General features: G+C 34.8%; 1 protein-coding gene across 3 annotated transcripts in view; it reads right to left on the bottom strand.

The window, feature by feature from the left end:
• GRIK2 (glutamate ionotropic receptor kainate type subunit 2) overlaps window positions 1–20,770 on the bottom strand; it is a 668,512-nt gene that overhangs the window by 415,956 nt on the left and 231,786 nt on the right. For all 3 annotated transcript variants that reach the window (XM_007465776.1, XM_007465777.1, XM_007465778.1), the window contains exon 2: window positions 1,038–1,205. In XM_007465776.1, the coding sequence (XP_007465838.1) occupies window positions 1,038–1,205 (168 nt within the window). The remainder of the gene's footprint in view (window positions 1–1,037; window positions 1,206–20,770) is intronic.

Genomic DNA, 20,770 nt, shown 5'->3' on the forward strand with positions numbered 1-20,770 from the left:
CATTAATATTAATGAGTTTAGAAGAAATCTGTACCAAGTTAGAATTATAAATAATTATGTACATTTCTATGAATGTAAGGTAGCTAATAAAACAATATTAGCATTACAGAAAAGCAAACATTGCTTTAAAAATATGAATTGAGAACAAATGCTTTCTAAGTCCACTCCTTTGAGAAAATCTACTTTATGAAATTTAATTTCTGTTACATGAATCCTAAATATGCAAAAGAAAAGATCACCTACTTAGACAAAGTAAGCCTATGAAAACATCTCTCAAAACATATTTATTGCTAAAACTGTTTGGTTAAAATAATGCCTCAATAATAGTTTCTCTATTACCTTCTTTCATATATGTATTAAAGTCATAGTCCAGAAAATTATATTTCTATTCTTATATTTAAAACACAGTTTTACAAAATAATAAAATAAATAAAATTCATAAGGTATTTTTATTATTTCTTCATATAATCCTGTTTTCATGTCATTAGCCATTTATTTTCAGTCACAAAAAGAAACATCAAGTGGTTAAAAAATGGGCATAGACTATACACAAATGAAAGGTTGTTCAAATTTTTCCAATTAAGGTTAGACTGACTTTTTGAAGTCACTTGGAACCACAGAACTTTCAAGGTAGTCAGAAAGTTGAGACCACAGTAATAGAGTGGAATTGACATATAATGCAAATAAAAATGTAAAAATTGATTGCAAAACTTCGTAAAATCCACAGATGGTATTGTTTTATTTTAGAAAGTTCTTAAAATAGGAATAGTTTAGTAGCAAAACAAAAGGATTAATGGGGAAAAAAATTTTTCACTATCCCAGACTTCACTGCATTTCATGTTATAAGCAATTTTTTTCAGTAGGTAATCATATATCACTTTACCTTCCCTGATAAAATTCATGTGCAGTTTGAAAAGAAACATTTGCATGAAAATGTTCCTAATGACTTATTAATTACTTTGGGGATTAAGAAATCTCTTAAGAATAGCTGAAAATTTGAATTCCAGAAAACATACAGTTAAATATCTATCAATTACCTTTCTTGGATGCTTCAAAACTGTCATAGAGGTTTATCTTCTGGGTGTCATAGGTTAGGGTGGTATTGGGCAACAAGGTTCTGTTTCTGTTGATTGTGTTCACAGCAAATCTGAACGCAAGCTCCTCGGCTCCCATTGGGCCAGATTCGACATATTCAAAAATACCACCTGGCAGAGAAAAAAAATAAGCACACAGTTCTTACAAGATAGAGAAAATCTGGGAAGGTTTCTGTACTTTTATGTATGTATTTGTGCACTTTCGTGTGTGTGTGTGTTTGAGTGATTTGTCTAAGTACATGAAGTTTGTGCCTATATTTTCTATGAATTTGAATATTTGGTATGTGCCCTTTAAGATAAATCCACACTGGCAAAATTTCTTTGATATTGCTACCAAAGTTTACCATGATTTGAATATGATTTTGCCTTTTTATTTAGCAATTGCTTCTTTTAGGGCCTAGGTATATATAGATCTTGCCTTAAGTACTGAACATTAACCCTCAAAATTTTGCACACAGTTAGAAAATAATCAATCCTCTATATTGATATAAAGCTATAAAGTTAACATTGGGAAAACTGTATTGAATTTGTCTCTATTAATTCAGAAATCAGAATTCTTTAGCATAATTTTTATGGCACGTACCATGTTAAAAGCCCAAAATACTTATTCACTTGCAAATTCCAGCATCTTACTTGCAAGAAAAAAGGACGAAGTAGCATTTTTCTATTTGTTTTACTCTAAATCCTTTTTCAAAAACCACTTGACATTTTTGAAAGATAACTCTCCCAAACAGTGCAAATCCCTTAGTCAGTGAATAACACTGCAGCATATAATTTTGGCCATACAATGTAGACTATAATTTAAAGACACGTCCTTTCCATTTGTCACCTTCCACCAGCTGTGCCTCAGTCCAGTTCCCTCATTCGTGTCCCAGCCTTGACATCATCTCTCTCTTTTCAGTTATAAGTGACCTAACTGGGACCTTTGTCTCCAACAGAATCTCTTCCTTATTGTTGCTTTGGTGAATGGAATGAAAAAGGGAGCACCTGAAAGCTGACACCCTCCAACCTCTGTCCTTAGGAAACCAGAACATTAAAATTAAAGAACGTTTATATTTCTCCCTTTCAAATTTCACACCATGTGCTCTCAGCACCATCATTCACATATTAAACTCCCTTGAATAGGGCATTTCCACAGCTTGCAATCCATACCTCATCAAAAATCTCTTGACACACGAAAGTCAGGTGACTACACTATCAGCAAACTACCTATTCTAAATTAGTAAGAAGTCATGGTATAGTAATAATTCCTCTAAATGTGAAGAATTAGGACTCAGAAGATACCACAGTGATTGGAAAAATTTATATTCAGGAAGCATTGGAAATTTGTCACTTTACACAGTATCAGTTAGAAATATTTCTCTTATTTTTTCAACTAATTTGATGGTGTAGTTACAGAACAATCAACTGTGTGAAACTGTACTCCAAATATGTTTAAAATGTTTGGTGACTTATGCTAGGCAGAAGGTTATTAAGTATTTACATGCCTAATGGGTGTCAAGAACAAAATTACATGTCTTATATACATAGAGGAGAACAGTGGTATGAGCATATGGACTCTGAAGCCAAACCGCGTTCACATTCTGGCTCTGCCACTTGTAACCCAGGTAAGTTAGACTGTGCTGAGTTTCTTCATCTCTAGAAAAGGTATGACAATGGAGGCTACTGCACAGAGTTGTTGTAAAGGGCAAATGTTATCTCATAACAAGTCGCTTAGAATCAGTGGCTGCCATAGAGCAAACATTCCATAAGAGTTTAAGGTTTCACTAAATCTTCAAAGCAACCCCAAGTAGTAAAATTTTACAGGAAACAATACTTTGGCCAAAGATCATGCAGCTTATCAAGTGATAGAGCCAACATTAGAATCTGTTCGTGCCTGACTCAAAAGCCCTTGCCTATTCCACTACAAATTAGCAGTTTTCTTCAAAATTTCATTCAGGCAAAATACACAGAAATTCCTAAAATGTGAGATATGATGACTTCAATAATAATATGTAATCAGAATTGTAAGATCTTATATATGGAACAGAAAAATAATTGAGTAATTGGAAAGTACTTAACCTTAATTAGGAATACAGAATCAATTTTAGAAATGCAAATCTGAAGTTATTTCTTAATGACAAAATAAAATGGAAAAACTATATCTACTTTCCTTAGTTCAAATTTTAATTTGAATGTGGTATAAATACAAAATAAGGATACAGAAATGGTCAACACATGATGATAGCGGGTTAAAACTTTCCTATCCTTCACCTCTCTTCAAAATAACAACCTACTTTGAAAATTATGTGCCAGAGTCTTCTAAAATTTAAAATACACCAACCCTGTGACCCAAAATTTCACTCCAGGATATATACCCAAGAAAAGTATGTATACATATTCATCAGAAAACATGTCCAAGAACACTCATAGCAGCATGGAATAAACGCATCAGTGAATAACTACATTCAACAGTAAGAGATGAATCTTACAAACGAAATGCTGAAAGGAGTCAGACACAAGGGAATATTGCTGTATGATTTCATTTTTTAAAAAGTTCCAAAAATGGTGTTGGGTGTAGGTGCAGGGCGGGTGAATGATGGGCTTCTGGGCGCTGGTGGTATTCTGTTTCTTATCCTAGTTGCTTGGATATATATTATTAAGGCTTTACACAATGGTTTGTTTATTTTGGTTTATATAGATCATCCTTTAATAAAATTTTACATTAAAAAACAACTGCATAAAAGTGCTAAGGCTTTTCTAAGTTTGATAACAGAAGCAGTAAAAATAAGGGCAGTATTGCTGAATGTAATTTGAATATTTGAAAAAATTCATAATCAAACTCATTAAAATGATTAAAGGAATATGAAGAAAATATATGAAAGTATGTTAACTAAATACAAACATATATATTAGAAAAAAGGTTGGTATCTTCAATATAAAATAATATTAACAAGAAATATAATCACTCCAATGGAAAAAGTGGCAAAGAATATGAATAGATAATAAATATTACATGCAAAGAATCAATGAAGACATGAAAATGTGCAAATATAGAAAAAAGAAATATTAAAACAATGAGATGGAATTTTTACAGATCAAAATTATGGAGGTATGAGAAAAAGTACAAAGGAAAATAAATTGATACAAACTTGCTTGAAACCTTTTTGTTAATCTATCAAGCTTTAAAAATATCATACACTTGAATCTGCTAATTCTACTTATAGGATATAACCTTAAGAAAACTGTGGGCGATTTAGCTACAAGGGTGCTCACTTTGCTCATAAGAACAATGTGATTGGAAATACTCTAAATATCCAATGGGAGGGGATTATTTACATAACTATGGTATATTTAATTAATAAAATACCCTGCATCTAGCCATTTTTATTCTATAGAAGGTATCTGATGACAAAACATGCTTTAGAAGAAGTTACAATTTGCACTTATGCTTAACAAAGTATTAAGTGTGGTTCATTTTAGATGATAGGCATTTGATTAATTTTCTTGTGTCTGTTTTAAATAGTGAACAATGAACCTGTGTTAATCTTACAACTTTAAAAAAAATGAATAAAATATGCTTTAAAATGAAGCTAGAATATTAAGGGATAGCAGAAAACAGGAGACTAACCAGAGACAGTATGAAATTTCAGGATGTTTATGCATTTGTTTCTTTTCTAATGAGAAAGACAACATATTTATATGATGGGGGAAAGAACCAATAGAAAGAGAAAGTTAAAAGACAGAAAAGAGAGGGGATAACTCATGAGTTATAACTCCTCAAGACCCAAAGAGGATCAAATCCAAAGCATGGGAAGTAGGCTAAGCCTTGGATAGGAGGACACCTTACTTACTCAAGCCATGAGGCAATTCTCCATAATCTGTTGATGTGAAGATGAGAAGATAACTGAGAAAGTACATATTTCAGTTCTTTTCTTTATGAAGTAGAAAATAAAAGTTTATACATTTGATTCTCTGAGGAAGAAATCAGCTATTTTTATTCTAAAAGTATATCTTTGGTTTTAAAACTTCTTAATAAAAAATTGAAAGGCAAAGCATTTTTTCCATCCATTCTTAGACCTGCAAAAGGGTAGCTGTTCACATGATTTTGAACAGGGCTTATTCTCTTATCTTGAGAAATAATATTTATTTCATGCTATGCACCTTCTATACAAGGTGTTTGCTTCTAGACTTATTCTTTTTATTATGAAATGTCAGAATTGTATGTAGCATTTCATAAGCATGTGGTAGATGAAGACAGAATTGCTACCCTAAGGAGTTCACAAAAACATGTTTGGTGGATAAAATACATTTCAGGGTAATAAAGAACACAGAAGAACTATATGATCCTAAAGCAGCATCTTAGTAATCTATAATTAAGTGTTTCCAGAGACTTGTACCAAGATTCACACAGTCTCACATTTTCAAGAATCTATAGACCACTTTCTCATTATCATCACATTCCCTAGTTTCTATTGGATACAAGCAAAATTTCACTGCTTTCTTATACTTACCTTTGGCTTTCTGAAATTAAAAAAAAAAATCATATAAGATAATCATTCTCACAATTTTATTTTTGTTTGGTTTAATTGTTTTGTCTCTTTATCTGTTTTAATTTAGGAAAGGCCATCACATCTCACATAATCTCTGTATCAAGTGATAGGCCTGCAATTCTTTCTCCAAGCTTATAGTAAAAGTTAATAGTTTTCATCATTCTATAAGAGGCTTGTTAGAGAAAAAAGAGAGAAACAGAATAGAATAGTCTTTTTTTCCATAGGCAGAGTTGCCCCACTTTGTTTAGCAGATACAGAATCCCAAATGGCAAGGAATCCCTCATTTACACAGAACTCACAACACTGCCACTTTCCCTATCACAGGCTCTGATTCACAAAAGAACAACATTACCCAAGACATGAAATAAAAGATTTATATTAGTCAACTGCTAAAGCCTATCCATTTTTTTTCTCTTTTAGGTCCATTTTAACTACTACTGAGGATTGTATGACTCATAAACTTGTGATGGATGTGCCAACCAATCTCATGTCTAACTTCTAAGACTGTTCAAATAGGTCCTATCATAAAGTAGATACAATCAGTGTCTTACAGACATTCAGTTCAATAAAGGAATCGATGCTGTGAATGATACATCATCTGTTATCCTCTCAGAAGTTATGCTGTTTCTTTCAATCAACAGTTATAATAACCTTATTTTCTATCTAAACAAATGCAAAAGATGTCCTCCTCATTTTAATTTTCTACAAATCCTTATCCAAAGGATAAAATCATCTCTTTCTTTCTCTCTCTCCACTATGTGAGGACATAGAGGGAAGGCAGCTGTCTGCAAGCCAGGAAAAGCAACCTCGCCAGAAACTAAATTCTCCGGACCTTGATCTTGGACTTCCCAGCCTCCAGAACTTTTGGTAAAAAAACGTTGGCCTCATCTAAGTCAAGGAGTTGCAGGTCCAAGAAGAGGCTGGTCGGACGAATAGAAACCCAGCTTGCTGTTCAACAACTTTGGTAAGATTGGTCCTTAAGAGTCTTCCTTGGGTGCTGGCTGGATCAGTTCCTGAGTAGCTATAGCTTGAGGAATCTTCCACTGGAGGCGGCATCACATCAAAGTTAGAAGGATCCTGTCCTGCATGCCCCAGATCTCACCTTTCCAAAGTTCCAGAAAGAATGACCAGTGTCTATATCATCACAGCACCAACCCCTAAACCCCCAAAGTTTAAAAGACACAATAACATCCCAGAGCCAAAGGGAACCACTGGAACAGCCTTCCCTCTGAGCCCCAGTAACCTTTGGTCCAGAGCTGCAAAATTAAGTGCCTACACTGGAGATTCAGTAAGACGTGGTGAGGACTGAAGAGCACTCACCCCATCAAAAGGGAAGTTCAACTTTTTAAAATGCTCTGCTGACTAAACTCATCAGAATACACCCACTAGGCCACTAGTGAGCACTGCAGCAGATCAATGTGCTTCCCAAGGAAAAGCCTAGACCCCTCATGTTACCGTGGTAGAATTTTTGCTGTCACACACAGCCACTACATGGTAATACGAGATGGAAGACAGAAGACAGATGCTCCAAGGTTTTCCCTGGGTGTTAATAAATTTGTCCCTACTAGCCAGACCATCTCATTTAAGAGCTTAAAATGCTGTTAGAAGAAATGTCCCCAGTGGTTAATTTCACACACAAATTAGCACAACCTGCAGAGGGGGGAGAGGAAATCTACCACCCACACAGGCTTCCTTTCTCAGAAACACTTTCCAAAGAACACTTCCATGACAGGCCAAAATTTAGAAGTATATGATGGTGGCACATCCAGGCCCATAACATTCAGGTTCATTCATATAATCCCTTTAGAGAGCCCCTCTGACCCCAGCACAAATGGCATCTCACCACTGAGGGTGGCCTTTGTCCAGAAACACAGCCTCTACAGGATTACAAGCAACTTTGTTTTTTTTTTTTTTGCGGTACGCGGGCCTCTCACCGTTGTGGCCTCTCCCATTGCGGAGCACAGGCTCCGGACGCGCAGGCTCAGCGGCCATGGCTCACGAGCCCAGCCGCTCCGCGGCATGTGGGATCTTCCCGGACCGGGGCACGAACCTGCGTCCCCTGCATCGGCAGGCGGACTCTCAACCACTGCGCCACCAGGGAAGCCCTACAGGCAACTTTGAACAAAATTCAGAGCCTGGCATGATGTGAAATGCCCAAGTCACAGCCACGGGTGAACAACAAAAACAGGAACAACAACAACAAAAAGATAAAATCATCATGTTTCTTTATTAATATCAATGGTATTTTAAAAATGTCCTGGATATTAAATGACATTAGGGAATTATTTGTTTCTTTTTTCTCCTTAGGAAAAATAATGATATCCTTTATATAAGAAAATATCCTTGTTCTTAGGAGATCCATGATGAAGTGCTTAGGTGTAAGGCATCACAAAAACAAAGATGGAAAAACATTAACAACTGTTTAATCAAAGTGGTGAATATAGGAATATTTATTTCATTTGAATTTTTCTGTATATTTAATAATTTCTTAATAAAGTTTGGGGGAGAAAGATAAAGGACAGGATAAAATAAAACTCCTATACTTATCATTTTGTTATTGCTGCATGTTTTTAACAGATGTCTCAAAAAGACATCTAAATCATCTGCAAATATTTCAATTAAATCAATTAAATCAATCTGCAAATATTTATAAAAATACTATGTATTAATACTAAAATTGTACTATTATTGTAAATGTAAAGGATACAGGAGTCTAAGAATGACACAATCAATTAATTATCTCATCTACCCATCCTTTGCATATTCAGATTGCTTCTGATACTATTGATACATATGGGTCTCTAGGAATGGCAAACCTGCTGCTATCTAAAACTTCTTTCTTCTCTGGGAGAGTTCTAGCACAAAGTTCTCTCATCTATTAATCCATCATTTGCTCCCTGAAGCTTCTAACCATTTGCTCTGATTAGAATAAATTTAAGCTGAGTTTTCACGTGATCATCTTCCAGAATTTGAAAACAGATACCAAGTTCCTACTATATTTCCTTTTATCCAGGTTAAAACTTTTAAATCTTTTGTTTGTCACCTGACTATTCTGATACATTCATTTCTCTATAGTTATTTTTTTCTCAACATACTCCAGTGTATCATAGCTCAATGTGAGTCCATTTCTTAATCATATTCCAAGTGCGTTCAAGCAAAGCAAATTATAATAGGACTGCCAGCTCCCTAAATTAATGTAGTATACATTGTATAGAGTGCGTTTTTTTTTTTAGAATACAATATCATACTGCTGATTCATCTTAAGCTTGCATTAAAAAAGTTTGTGATGTACTATTTCTTTTTATTTTCATGTATCCCTGATTAATATAGTCTATTTTTTTAATATAAAGTTATTTATTTATTTATTTATTTATTTATTTTATTTTTGGCTGTGTTGGGTCTTCGTTTCTGTGCGAGGGCTTTCTCTAGTTGTGGCAAGCGGGGGCCACTCTTTTTTTTTTTTTTAATAGGTACGACTAATCACTGGACAAGGAGGAAGTGACATCTTATGGTGAGATAGGTTTTTTTTGTTTTGTTCTGTTTTTTTAAGATGTTGGGGGTAGGAGTTTATTAATTAATCCATTTACTTTTGCTGCGTTGGGTCTTCGTTTCTGTGCAAGGGCTTTCTCTAGTTGTGGCAAGCGGGGGCCACTCTTCATCGCGGTGTGCGGGCCTCTCACTGTCGCGGCCTCTCTTGCTGCGGAGCACAGGCTCCAGACACGCAGGCTCAGCAGTTGTGGCTCACGGGCCCAGTTGCTCCGTGGCATGTGGGATCCTCCCAGACCGGGGCTCGAACCCGTGTCCCTGCATTAGCAGGCAGATTCTCAACCACTGTGCCACCAGGGAAGCCCCTAATATAGTCTATTTATAGTCGGTCTAATTTTCTAATTAATACTATTTGGATTCTGATTCTATCAACTCTTTATTAATATTAATTTATTCAGTTTCTGGTGTACCAAGGCAAGTTATTAATACTACGGAGATATATGAAATGTGTTTATTTTCCCTTTGCCTTTAGGTCATATTCAGTCCAAGTCAGTGGTAAAAATGTGGAGCGATAGAGAGTTAAAGACAAAGACTCAGGTCATAATCCCATGGATACCTCTACTGGAAGCTTTCCCTATTGCTAAACTAGCTAATGATCTTCTTAATTATTTTAGCTAACAATTCATAGTTCTCCATCACTTCTACAGAAACATCACTGTACACTTTTCACAGGCTTTACTTGACTAAGTCAGAGGCACTATGCCTTCCACAATGTAATCCTGCCTCTCCACTGGATCTTCTACAGAGCCCTCCACCAACTCTGGCTTTTTTTAATAGTTTCTCCACACTGCAACCAGAGTAATATTTCTAAAATACAACTTTAATCTTGTTATTTATTTTCTAAAATCTTTCAGTAACTGCCTGATTTTTAAGCTTAATGTTAATTACCAAGTTCTTCATAATCTATCTTCTGCCTTCCTCTCTAGGCTCTTTTCTTACTACTCCCACTTCCCCAGTGTTACAGCCAAATAAAACTACCTACCTTTCTCTGAGTGAACCAAGGTCAAATGCCTCCATTCTTCCCAAATGATGTTCCTCTGCCCAGGAACCTAGTTCCTACCTACACATACATACACGCACACACACACACACACACACACACACACACACACACACACACACACACACACACACACACACATGAACATACACATATTCATACCTACACACATATACATATACATTAACACATTTTTCCAACCTTTTTTCTCTCCTAATGCATTGTGAGTCTTTAGCATAGTCCCCTATTCTGGGGAGACATTCCTCACTGGCCCTAACTCTAACTTGACTAATTTGTAATCTCTGATTTATATTCCCTCAGTTCCAGATCACTTTCAAACACTAAAATGCATACTCCAGCAACTGAAGTTTAAGAAAGTTAAATCAGTCACTATTTGCAGATGACATGATACTATATATAGAAAACCCTAAAGTCTCCACCAAAAAAGCTATTAGAATTAATAAATGAATTCAGTAAAATTGAATGATACAATATTAATATACAGAAATCTGTTGTCTTTCTACACACTAATAATGAACTATCAGAAAGAGAAATTAAGGAAGCAATCTCATTTATAATCACATCAAAAAGAATAAAATACATAAGAATAAACTTAACCCAGGAGATAAAAAAATGTATACTCTGAAAACTATAAAACATTGATGAAGGAATTGGAAAATGATACAAAGAAAGGAAAGACATCCCATGCTCTTGGATTGGAAAGATTCATACTGTTAAAATGTCCATACTACTCAGAGCAATCTACAGATTTAATGCAATCCCTATCAAAATAGGAACATTTTGATAGGGATTGCATTACCCTTGACATTTTTCACAGAACTAGAATGAATAATCCTAAAATTTATACGGAACCACAAAGACCCCCAAATTGCCACAGCAAGTTTGAGAAAAAGAACAAAGCTAGAGGTATCACACTCTCTGACTTCAGACTAAACTACAAAGCGACAGTAATCAAAACAGTATGGCAGTAGCACAAAAACAGACATATAGATCAATGGAACAGAATAGAGAGCCCGGAAATAAACCCATGCACTTATGTTCAATTAATCTAAACAAAAGATGAAAGAATATACAACAGAGAAAAGATCATCTCTTCAATAAGTGGTGCTGGGAAAACTGAGCAGCTACATGTAAAAGAATGAGATTAGAACATTTCCTCACACAGTATACAAAAATAAACTCAAAATTGATCAAAGACCTAAATGTAAGACCTGAAACCATAAAACTCCTAGAAGAGAACATAGAGACACTGACATAAATCATAGCAATATTTTTAGGGATCTGTCTTTCCTAAGGCAAAAGAAATAAAGGAAAAAATTTTTAAAAAGAAGGGGGGACCTAAAAAACTTAAAAGTTTTGCACAGCAAAGGAAACCATCAACAAAACAAAAAGACAACCTACTGAATGGGAGAAAATATTTACAAATGATATGACCAATAAGGGATTAACAGTCAAAATATATAAACAGCTCATACAACTTAATATAAAGAAAAGGACCCAATTAAAAATGGGCAGGAGGTCTCAACAGTCATTTTTCCAGAAAAGATACACAGATGGCCAACAGGCACATGAAAAGATACTCAACATTGTTAATCATAAGGGAAATGTGAATCAAAACCACAATGAGATATCAACTCACATCAGCCAGAATAGCTATCATCAAAAAGAACACAAATAACAAATGTTGGTGAGGATGTGGAGAAAATGAAACCCTCGTACACTGTTGGTGGTATTTTAAATTGGTGTAGGCACTATGGAAAACAGTATGGAGGTTTTTCAAAAAACTAAAAATAAAACTACCATATGATCCAGTAATCCCACTCCTGGGTATTTCACCAGAGAAAACAAAAATACTAATTTTAAAAGGCACAATCAGCCTGATGTTCATAGCAGCATTATTTACAATAGGCAAGATATGGAAGCAACCTAAATGTCTATCAATAGATGAATGAATAAAGAAGGTGTGAGATATATATATATATATATAGGAATATTACTCGATCATAAAAAAAAAATAAAATTCTTCCATTTGTGACAACATGGATGAATCTAGAGAGTATTATGCTTAGTGAAGTAATTCAGACAGAGAAAGACAAATACTCTATGTTCTCAATTATATGTGGTATCTAAAAACATAAAACGAATGTATATAATGAAACAGAAACAGACTCACAGGTATAGAGAACAAACTAGTGATTACCAGTGGGGAGAGGGAAGTGGGGAGGAACAAGACTGGGATATGGGATTAAGAGACACAAACTACCATGTTAAATAGATGAGCAACAGGATATATTGTAGAGCACAAGGATATATAGACATTATTTAGTAATAACTCTAAATGGAATATCATCTATAAAAATGTTCAATCACTATGTTGTACACCTGAAACTAATATAATATTGTAAATCAACTATACTTAAATTAAAAAAGAAAGTTAAATCAGTATGAAACATGTTCAAACCTATGCTTACTCTGAAGGATGAAAGCTTCTAACAGTCAACATTTACTAAGAGCATACTTTATATCAGGCATTATGATAAATATTTTACATACATAAACAGAACGACATCAAGAAATGTTGAATCACACTTTCTGTCTTCAATGTATTTCCCACTATTATATTTTAATTCTGAATGTATCTCTGCTATTCAGAATTAAAATATAACATAATTGCTTACCTCCTTTATGTTCCATTGTCTCACAAGGTATTTTAATTTTTAGGCTAAATAACTTACTTTACTGGGTCTAATGTCCTCTATTTTAGCAAGACCTTGGAGCAGGTCCAGTACTTTGACAAGACTTTGGAGCATGTCCAGCATCCTGAGAATTTTGCCTAAGGTCAGTTACACAGTCAGGAAGTGATGGATGCTGGATTCAGACACAGGAGACTTCGATCCAGGCTCCAGCTTTTAATCACTATGCTGTACTGCTTCCTGCTCAGTAAAAACGCCACTCTTTACCCTCAACTTCTGGTAGTTTTCACGGCAGCTTTCCTTTTTCTGGATGGTCAACACTTTCAATTTCCTAAAACAGATCCTTAAGAGTTTTACATTCATATGAAGTATGACCATTACACTCTGAAATTTATTTTGTGTGAAGTTGGTAGATGCCATCCTGGTCACCTAAGTGATGCAAGTAGAAAAGAACATGCACACATGGACTTGAATGACTGACATGCCATGGAAAAATGAAAAAGTAGGTCACAGCTCCCAAAAAAGGATTGCGTGGAAAGCATATGGTATAATGTATGAATTTTCCAAGCGGACGAGCAGTGATCCATCTCTACTTCACATTGAGAGACACCCCTCACTTGTTTTTGACTTCCTTGAGCCATGAAGTAATGGGTATTTCTAATTTAATTAAAGGACTGGCTCCAGCATTTTGAGACATTTTCCTAGTGACAGTAACATCCTGAATTGTAATGTTACTAGTGTAGTCTCATCCAAGCATACAAATTAGCACCCTTGTCAATATTTCAAGTAAACTAAAAACTATACAAATATGTGACCAGTAAAGATTTTGTCTGTGGAATGTCCTGTAATTTTTTTGCAGTTTTAGCACTCTGCAGGTCTTTAACTACAGAAGCTATGAAAGCTACTCTTGCATACCACTTTTACATCTGTTATATTCAATTCAACTCAAACTTGTAGTGAGCATTTGGAAAAAGGAAGCTGCTGATAGTCTAGAATAAAGAATATGAGTTAGATGGCTCATAAAAAGTGAAATCAAGTTGCAGGAAATAACATCATAGTTCCACTGGACAAAGATTGGTTACGCTCAGGCATGGAAATGTGCTTTCTTATTTTAAAAATAAATAAGCTTTTAACTTTACAAACCTCCTACTGTTCCCAACATATTTTTCTCTAGTGAATGGAAAATAGGTGTTGATTTTTTTTTTCTTTCTACAAATGGACCCTTAAAATCACAGGGAGGACCATGGAGTTACACATTCAAATAATATTAATTTTAAAGTAGATGTATTATATACTGAGAGGAAAATTGGGAAATGGATACTTAAATGTTAGCAATTTAGGACCTAGAAGGAATGCATACTGATTGGGAAGGCAGATGCTTGAATAATATCGAGATATAAACAGACCAGATCATACTGAGATAACAGAGAAGGCAGCTACGTGAATAATCACCATATAAAGAGTATAAATAACACCAACTATTTGAGGGCCAAAAGCACACACTAAATTATATTGATTTTTAAGAAATAGGTCAGCTAAAAGAAAAGGCAAAAGTGATTGGATGACCAAGCCCCTTCACTATCCAGACCAACGTGTTCTCCTCTGCAAAATGAAGGGGCTGGGTGAAATGATCTTGAAGATCAGAGATTCAGAAAACTTTCCTGATTCTAAGATTGCTTAAGAACTGCTCGGTAAATTGAGGAGCAACACTGATTCTGTCAGAAGTTAGGAGCTGGTTAAATGCCAGTCTCTTGCAAGTATGGCACAGCCTTCCTTTCATTTGCAAAAAAAATATTGATTTGAGAAATCCTGCATCAAAATATTACTGAATCCAGTCAATGAAAATATAGATACAAATACATTTTGAGTTTGCAAAGAGCACTTAGGTGTTACAAGGCTAAATTAGAGGCATTAAAATAAACTTCCTTAAGTCTTAATCTAAAAACAGTAATAAAAAAAGATGGCTAGTGAATTGATATATCAAAAAATCAGCAATCAATTTAATAGTAATCGTGTAATCCATGAAGCAACCTAAATATGTAATTTGATATCACATACAAAATAATTTACATTATTTACCTGGACTATAATGTCAAGAAAGTCCTTTCATTCTCCCTTACATATTTATTTTGCAGAGTTTCTTAACAAAAATCTTCTTTATGCTATTAACTAATATGTATAAGCCATGTTATTTTGTGTGTGTATTATTTTGTTTTAAACGAGGGGATTAAAAAATAATAAAGAAAGGAACTGTTTATTTATACCTTTTGTGGAAAGGTTTCTTAAATCCTTAAAAATATTTTGTTTCCCTTTTTAAAATCTGTAGTATTAATCAGATATAAAGATTTTTGAGATTATTAAAAATTTTAGGATTCATGTTACCATTAATAAAACCTCATCATCTCTGTTGTGAAGCCTACCTCTCCACAAACTCCCTCAGACAGATTTCAAGCCTCTCATCTGCAATACTTTTTTCATTCCTCTTTTCTAGTACTTCCAACTGCATCATGTGGCATAACCTTCTATTACCGTACATGGTTCCTCGTGTATGGAACTTACTCATCTTTGACCCACTGGACTTAACTCAGTGCTAGGCATACAGTGTGTGTTTAATAAATGTTTGAAGAATAAACCACTAATGTGGGGAGAGAATATGAGAGTATTGCATTATTAACACAAAATAAATTGAATGAAATTAAAATCATATTTTTATACCAATATAATATAAAAGAAATATTACAGAAATTGATCAAATAGCCATTATTTATTTTCCTTTTCCCAGGCAACTACGAGAATCATGTGGATCAGACTGTGTCCCTTCCTTGGTGATTCTCCTCACACAATCCAGAAAAACCTCATTTATTTGCTAAAGCCCTTTATAAATTACAGTCTCGTGAATTATTTTTATAATTAGGACAGTCTGTAAAATAGAAGACTATATCTCTAAGGCTAATTGGAATTTATATAAAAATTATAACTTCAGAACTAGTTTCAGTATTCAATAATGGATATTATTTGCTGAGAAATTTAAAAACTGAAAAAATTCAAAGCAGATATGGAAAGAAAATACTGCAAACAACTGTATATCAGGGAAATTGTAAATATGTAAATACTGTATTAAAGTTACTAAGTTTCTTTTTCCAAAAATCTAACTCAAGAAAGCAGTGTGGAAATTTTAATTGCAGATAATGTGACTAAGCCAGTAGAGATCTAATATAGAAACAATGTACACATATGTGAGTATGCATGCAAAACTGATATACACCCACAAAGACTCATACAAAAGCAGGATCTGAAGAAAATTTAACTAGCTAGTTAATCCAGAGACAAAGTAGGGGAGAAAATGTAGTGGCCTGATACTGTCAAACAAAGCAATATGTAACTGACAAAAATGTTTACACTGACTCTATGTAGATACAGCCTAAACAAGTGTACCTTAAGGTCAAATGAGACGACCCAGTTGTAGATTATGAGGCTTTGTGTGTTCGGAATGGAGAGTGGGTCAAAACATACACACACACACACACACACGCACGCACACGCACACAGACACACGCGAAACATATTTTCGTTGAAAATTGGTACTACTCCTAAACATACCCTGGAAATGAACTATGGATCTATAATCAAGCAAAGCTTTAAAAAAAAAATGTGTCTAAGATTCATAAGTTAGTGAGACTAGCCTGTAAACTCAAGCATTTGCTATAGTTGAATGCCTAGCTCTTAGCTGAGTGTCTGTCACACAGTAGGTGCTCAATAAATATGTCCTGCATTAATATAATTTTATTGACCTGCAGGATCAAGGAATAATCTTTGAGCAGATAATTCTGCAGGGCAAATTGTATCAGCAGAAAGGCAAATAGCACAGATATTGAAGAGTTAGACAAATTATACCAGAAATTATACATGTTCAAAGATGTTCATAGTAGTATCATTTTTAATAAGGAAATAAACTAGAAACGATCTAAATGTACATCATCTGCAGAGTGGTTCTATATAGCGTTGGAAACCACCAGTGGAATAGTGTGCAATCATTAACATCCTTGGGTAGACGTACATTTATTGACATGGAAAAATAATCAGGATATATTGCTAATGAAATAGTAAGTAAAAAATTGTCATGTTTTTAAGAGGCAATATTATGTAATGGTTCAAAATAAGGTCTCTAGAGTCAGCCTGCTTGGGTTCACAGCCCAGTTCAGCCCACTGGAAAAAAACTGCTATGTTATATTGGTATTACCAAGTACTAACCTCATAGGATTGTTGTGTAAATTAGTGAGAGAATAAATTAAAATTCTTATAACAACAGAGATATCGCAATAAAACTTAGCTATATCATTTTAGTTATGTCTAAATATTTACCTACAGATACATACATATAAAAAATACATAGAAATATGTCTGAAAGGATATATACCAAAATATTAATGGAGAATATCTATGAATAATAGGAATATAGATAATGACTATTTTCTGGACTTCCTGAAATAAAAAGAATTTTTATATATCTGAGATACCTTTGTATCAGACAGAAACAATTTTTGAGGATGGGGTAATTTAGGATGGAAGATTATACGATTTTAGATTCTTAGGACTGGAAAGAACCCAAGCTAAAGGGAGAACATTTTCAATCACAGGAAATTATCCAAATATAGATTCAGCAGACTTAGCCCATCACTATAGAAATGAACCATTTTATCTCTATAGAACAATGACCTTGAAAGTTGAGCTAGAAAATGTCCTGCTTTTAGAAAAGCGATTCCAATCAGGCAGGGACAATGTTTCATCCCCTACATCTCCCAGAACCGCACTTTCCAATATGTGTTTGAGTAGTAAGTAACTCGGTTGAAATTTTCTCCCAAGCCTCAAAAGTACTAAGCAATTCAAAATCAAAACTGTTGCTTTTTAAATTAGAGGACAACTGTAAGCTAAATGGAAAAAAAATAAATTAAAAGATATTTAAAAATCAATGCAAAACAAATACAGGAAAAGTAACTTAAAAATCGTATCTTAAAATGTCTTCTACTTGTAGCCAAGATGATAATGGGAAAGGTTACATACTTCTCCTGAGATTGGCCATCACGAGGTAGTGAAGAGGGTTTGTAAGGAATCAGAAGAATGGGCAGAGTTTCTCTCTCATGCAAGGTGAGCTCATTATCTGCCACTGAATCCACGGTCTTCTTTAACTAATCATTTTAGGAGAAGGATAATGACAGTAATATTCACTTTATCAAATTTTACCCCATGGCTCTTGGCTCCTTAGCCCCCGATGACCAAGGACATATGGAACTGATGCTGATTATACACTGAAGGACCTTTGCCAAGAATGTCTTGAGCTTAACCTGACATTATTGGTTACTTTAAGCTGGCACTTTCCTGCAGGCTCTAGAATGCTTAAATTACTACACAAATTGCTATAAATGTTAATTGATTCCAAGAAAGACAAATACCTCTCTAGCTGGGCAGCACCCATGTAAGAACAAGAAAAAGCAAATTCTCTTTCTATTTCTGGTAAGTTAAAGGATGACAGGTTTCAGCAACATTTTCAAACATTCTCATTTGCATAAAGCCACAGATCAGAAGAGTGACGTTTAGTACTTTACAAGTCAAAAATCAACTCTCATTCACTGTTCTGTTTATCATAACAGATGTTCTGATCAGCATTCCCAGGTCACCAAGTACAGTGTACATGTTTATATAATTACAAGAGAAAAGAGGTTAAAACATTGTGCCTCATCCAATGCTGTCAAAATGAACCAGTACAACAATTCACACAGGGGAACAGCAAGAGAGTAAATTCAAGCACTATAAATATACATAAGCCACAACCTAAACTGTTTCCCAGCCCAACATCCAAAAATGGATTCCTCGCAATAGATGTAACAGGATCAATATATATCCCTAACTGCCTGGTGTGACCTAGCTGAAGGCAGCCTAGAGGCAGAGATGGAATTTCTACTACACTTTGTAGGATCCTGTGAATATGTATTTAGCTTTTGTCAGAGGATAACAAATATCCCATAGTCCTAATCTGAGTAGAAGTGCCATTTGTTTTTCTTCTTACATACCTGTTTGTGATACAGAAAATGTGACATGAAGTACATTCCAGAGGAAAGAGAGAGAAGGTTATTTACGGACGGATTCACAGAATGAAGATACTAAGAAAATGGTACAAAGATAGTCTTCCTCTAAAGCAGGGACAGATTTTCTTGGGCTGTTAATTTACACTACCTGCATCTAAATGCACCTTAGTTTTCTCTAGTGTCTGTTGTTTAAATTTTATTATTTATGTGCTGTTAAATATATGAGGCCTAATCATACTATATCATGCTTATGTGAAGTGACAGGAAAAATTAAAAAGCATCAAAGTTATAGTAACTTCCAAGCAGGGTAGTGGTTCAGAGCCTGAGATTCTAGTTCTGGCTCAGCCATTAACTAACTCTAAACCTTAAGCAAGTCAATTAAATGTTCTTGGCCTCAGTTTACCTGGTTGTGAACTGAGGACCTTGAAGGACCTGAGTGATGTCAAGGCTGATGCCGTTCTTTTCATCTACTTAATTCCAGTGCCCAGCACAGTGCTTAGCACAAGGGAGATATTCAGTGACTATTCGTGGCAATGAATGAGTGAATCATGTAATGAATCAGTGAATAAAAGTACCTGTAAGATCCTTGCCAACCTAAATTATCCATGACAACATGTCACTAATTTGCATGACAAACAAAACTTTAAAAATTAAATCCTGGTTCTAAGGTGAATGTGCATCTTCTGAATGGGTAATGGTATCGAGAAAGTAATATTACAGCATCACAGCCTAAATCCCCTGTCAGTCCAGTCTGAATCATGTACCTGTCTGGAGGAAGCAAAATTAATATAATGACTTAGCTGAGTCATCCAGTGAGAGCCCAGTAATACAGGTAAAGTTAGAGACCTCATCCATGATCAAATCTCCACTGGTGGTGACGTAATTAACCATTGACCTTACACTGAACAGGAGAAATCATATAACTGTGGATTTCTGTCTGCCTGCTGCTTTTCATGCCACATCCACTAAAAAATTATTATCTTATCCAAGATAGGAAGTGAGCTGTACTTTCTAGAAAGAGGTTATGTATTTGAAATAATCCAATCGTTATATTTCTACCCTATGAAATTATTATGCTAAGGAGCTACTGTACAAAATCATTTTCCATGGCTTTTGTGCAAGCTTAGAAGAAAAGGTTAGGAAGAAATAACTCTGATTTCAGCTTATACCAAGGTAATCATGGAAGGTATCTAGTCATCTTGTACTTAGAGGACACCTAAATATCTGCATAAAAAGTGAAAAACTGAGTTAAAAGAGTTTTTAATCTTTTGCCCAACTTTTTAGCAATTTAAAGAATACTATATAAGCTTTGTTTTTTTGCTTTTAGAATCTTCCCCAACACGGATAGCTATTGGAATGAAAATGAAAGAAAGAGAGAAGGAATGGAGGCACGGAGGGAGAGAGGGAGGAAAAGGAAGGGAAAATCATACAAAAACTAATGACTCCACAGCACTTGATAATGGGTACAGTGTTTTCATAAGCAAGCATAGGTTCACTATGGGTGAAGAAAGTATTAATACTGTTCCATTTTTCAGATGAAAAATTAGTTTCGCTCAGAGAAATTAAGTGACTTGTTCAATATCACACAGCAGAAAGGTGATACAGTGAGGACTCAAACCCAGGTCTTCTGTATGCAAACATCGGACCTTTCCATTGCATTTCAGCCACAACATACGCATTTTGTTTAGAGAGAATGCAAGATAGGAATTCATTCAAAAATGTAAATGGTGGGGCTTCCCTGGTGGCGCAGTGGTTGAGAGTCCGCCTGCCGATGCAGGGGATACGGGTTCGTGCCCCGGTC

This window comes from Lipotes vexillifer, unplaced genomic scaffold (assembly GCF_000442215.2).
Source record: "Lipotes vexillifer unplaced genomic scaffold, Lipotes_vexillifer_v1.1 scaffold732, whole genome shotgun sequence".
NCBI classification, from domain to species: domain Eukaryota; kingdom Metazoa; phylum Chordata; class Mammalia; order Artiodactyla; family Lipotidae; genus Lipotes; species Lipotes vexillifer.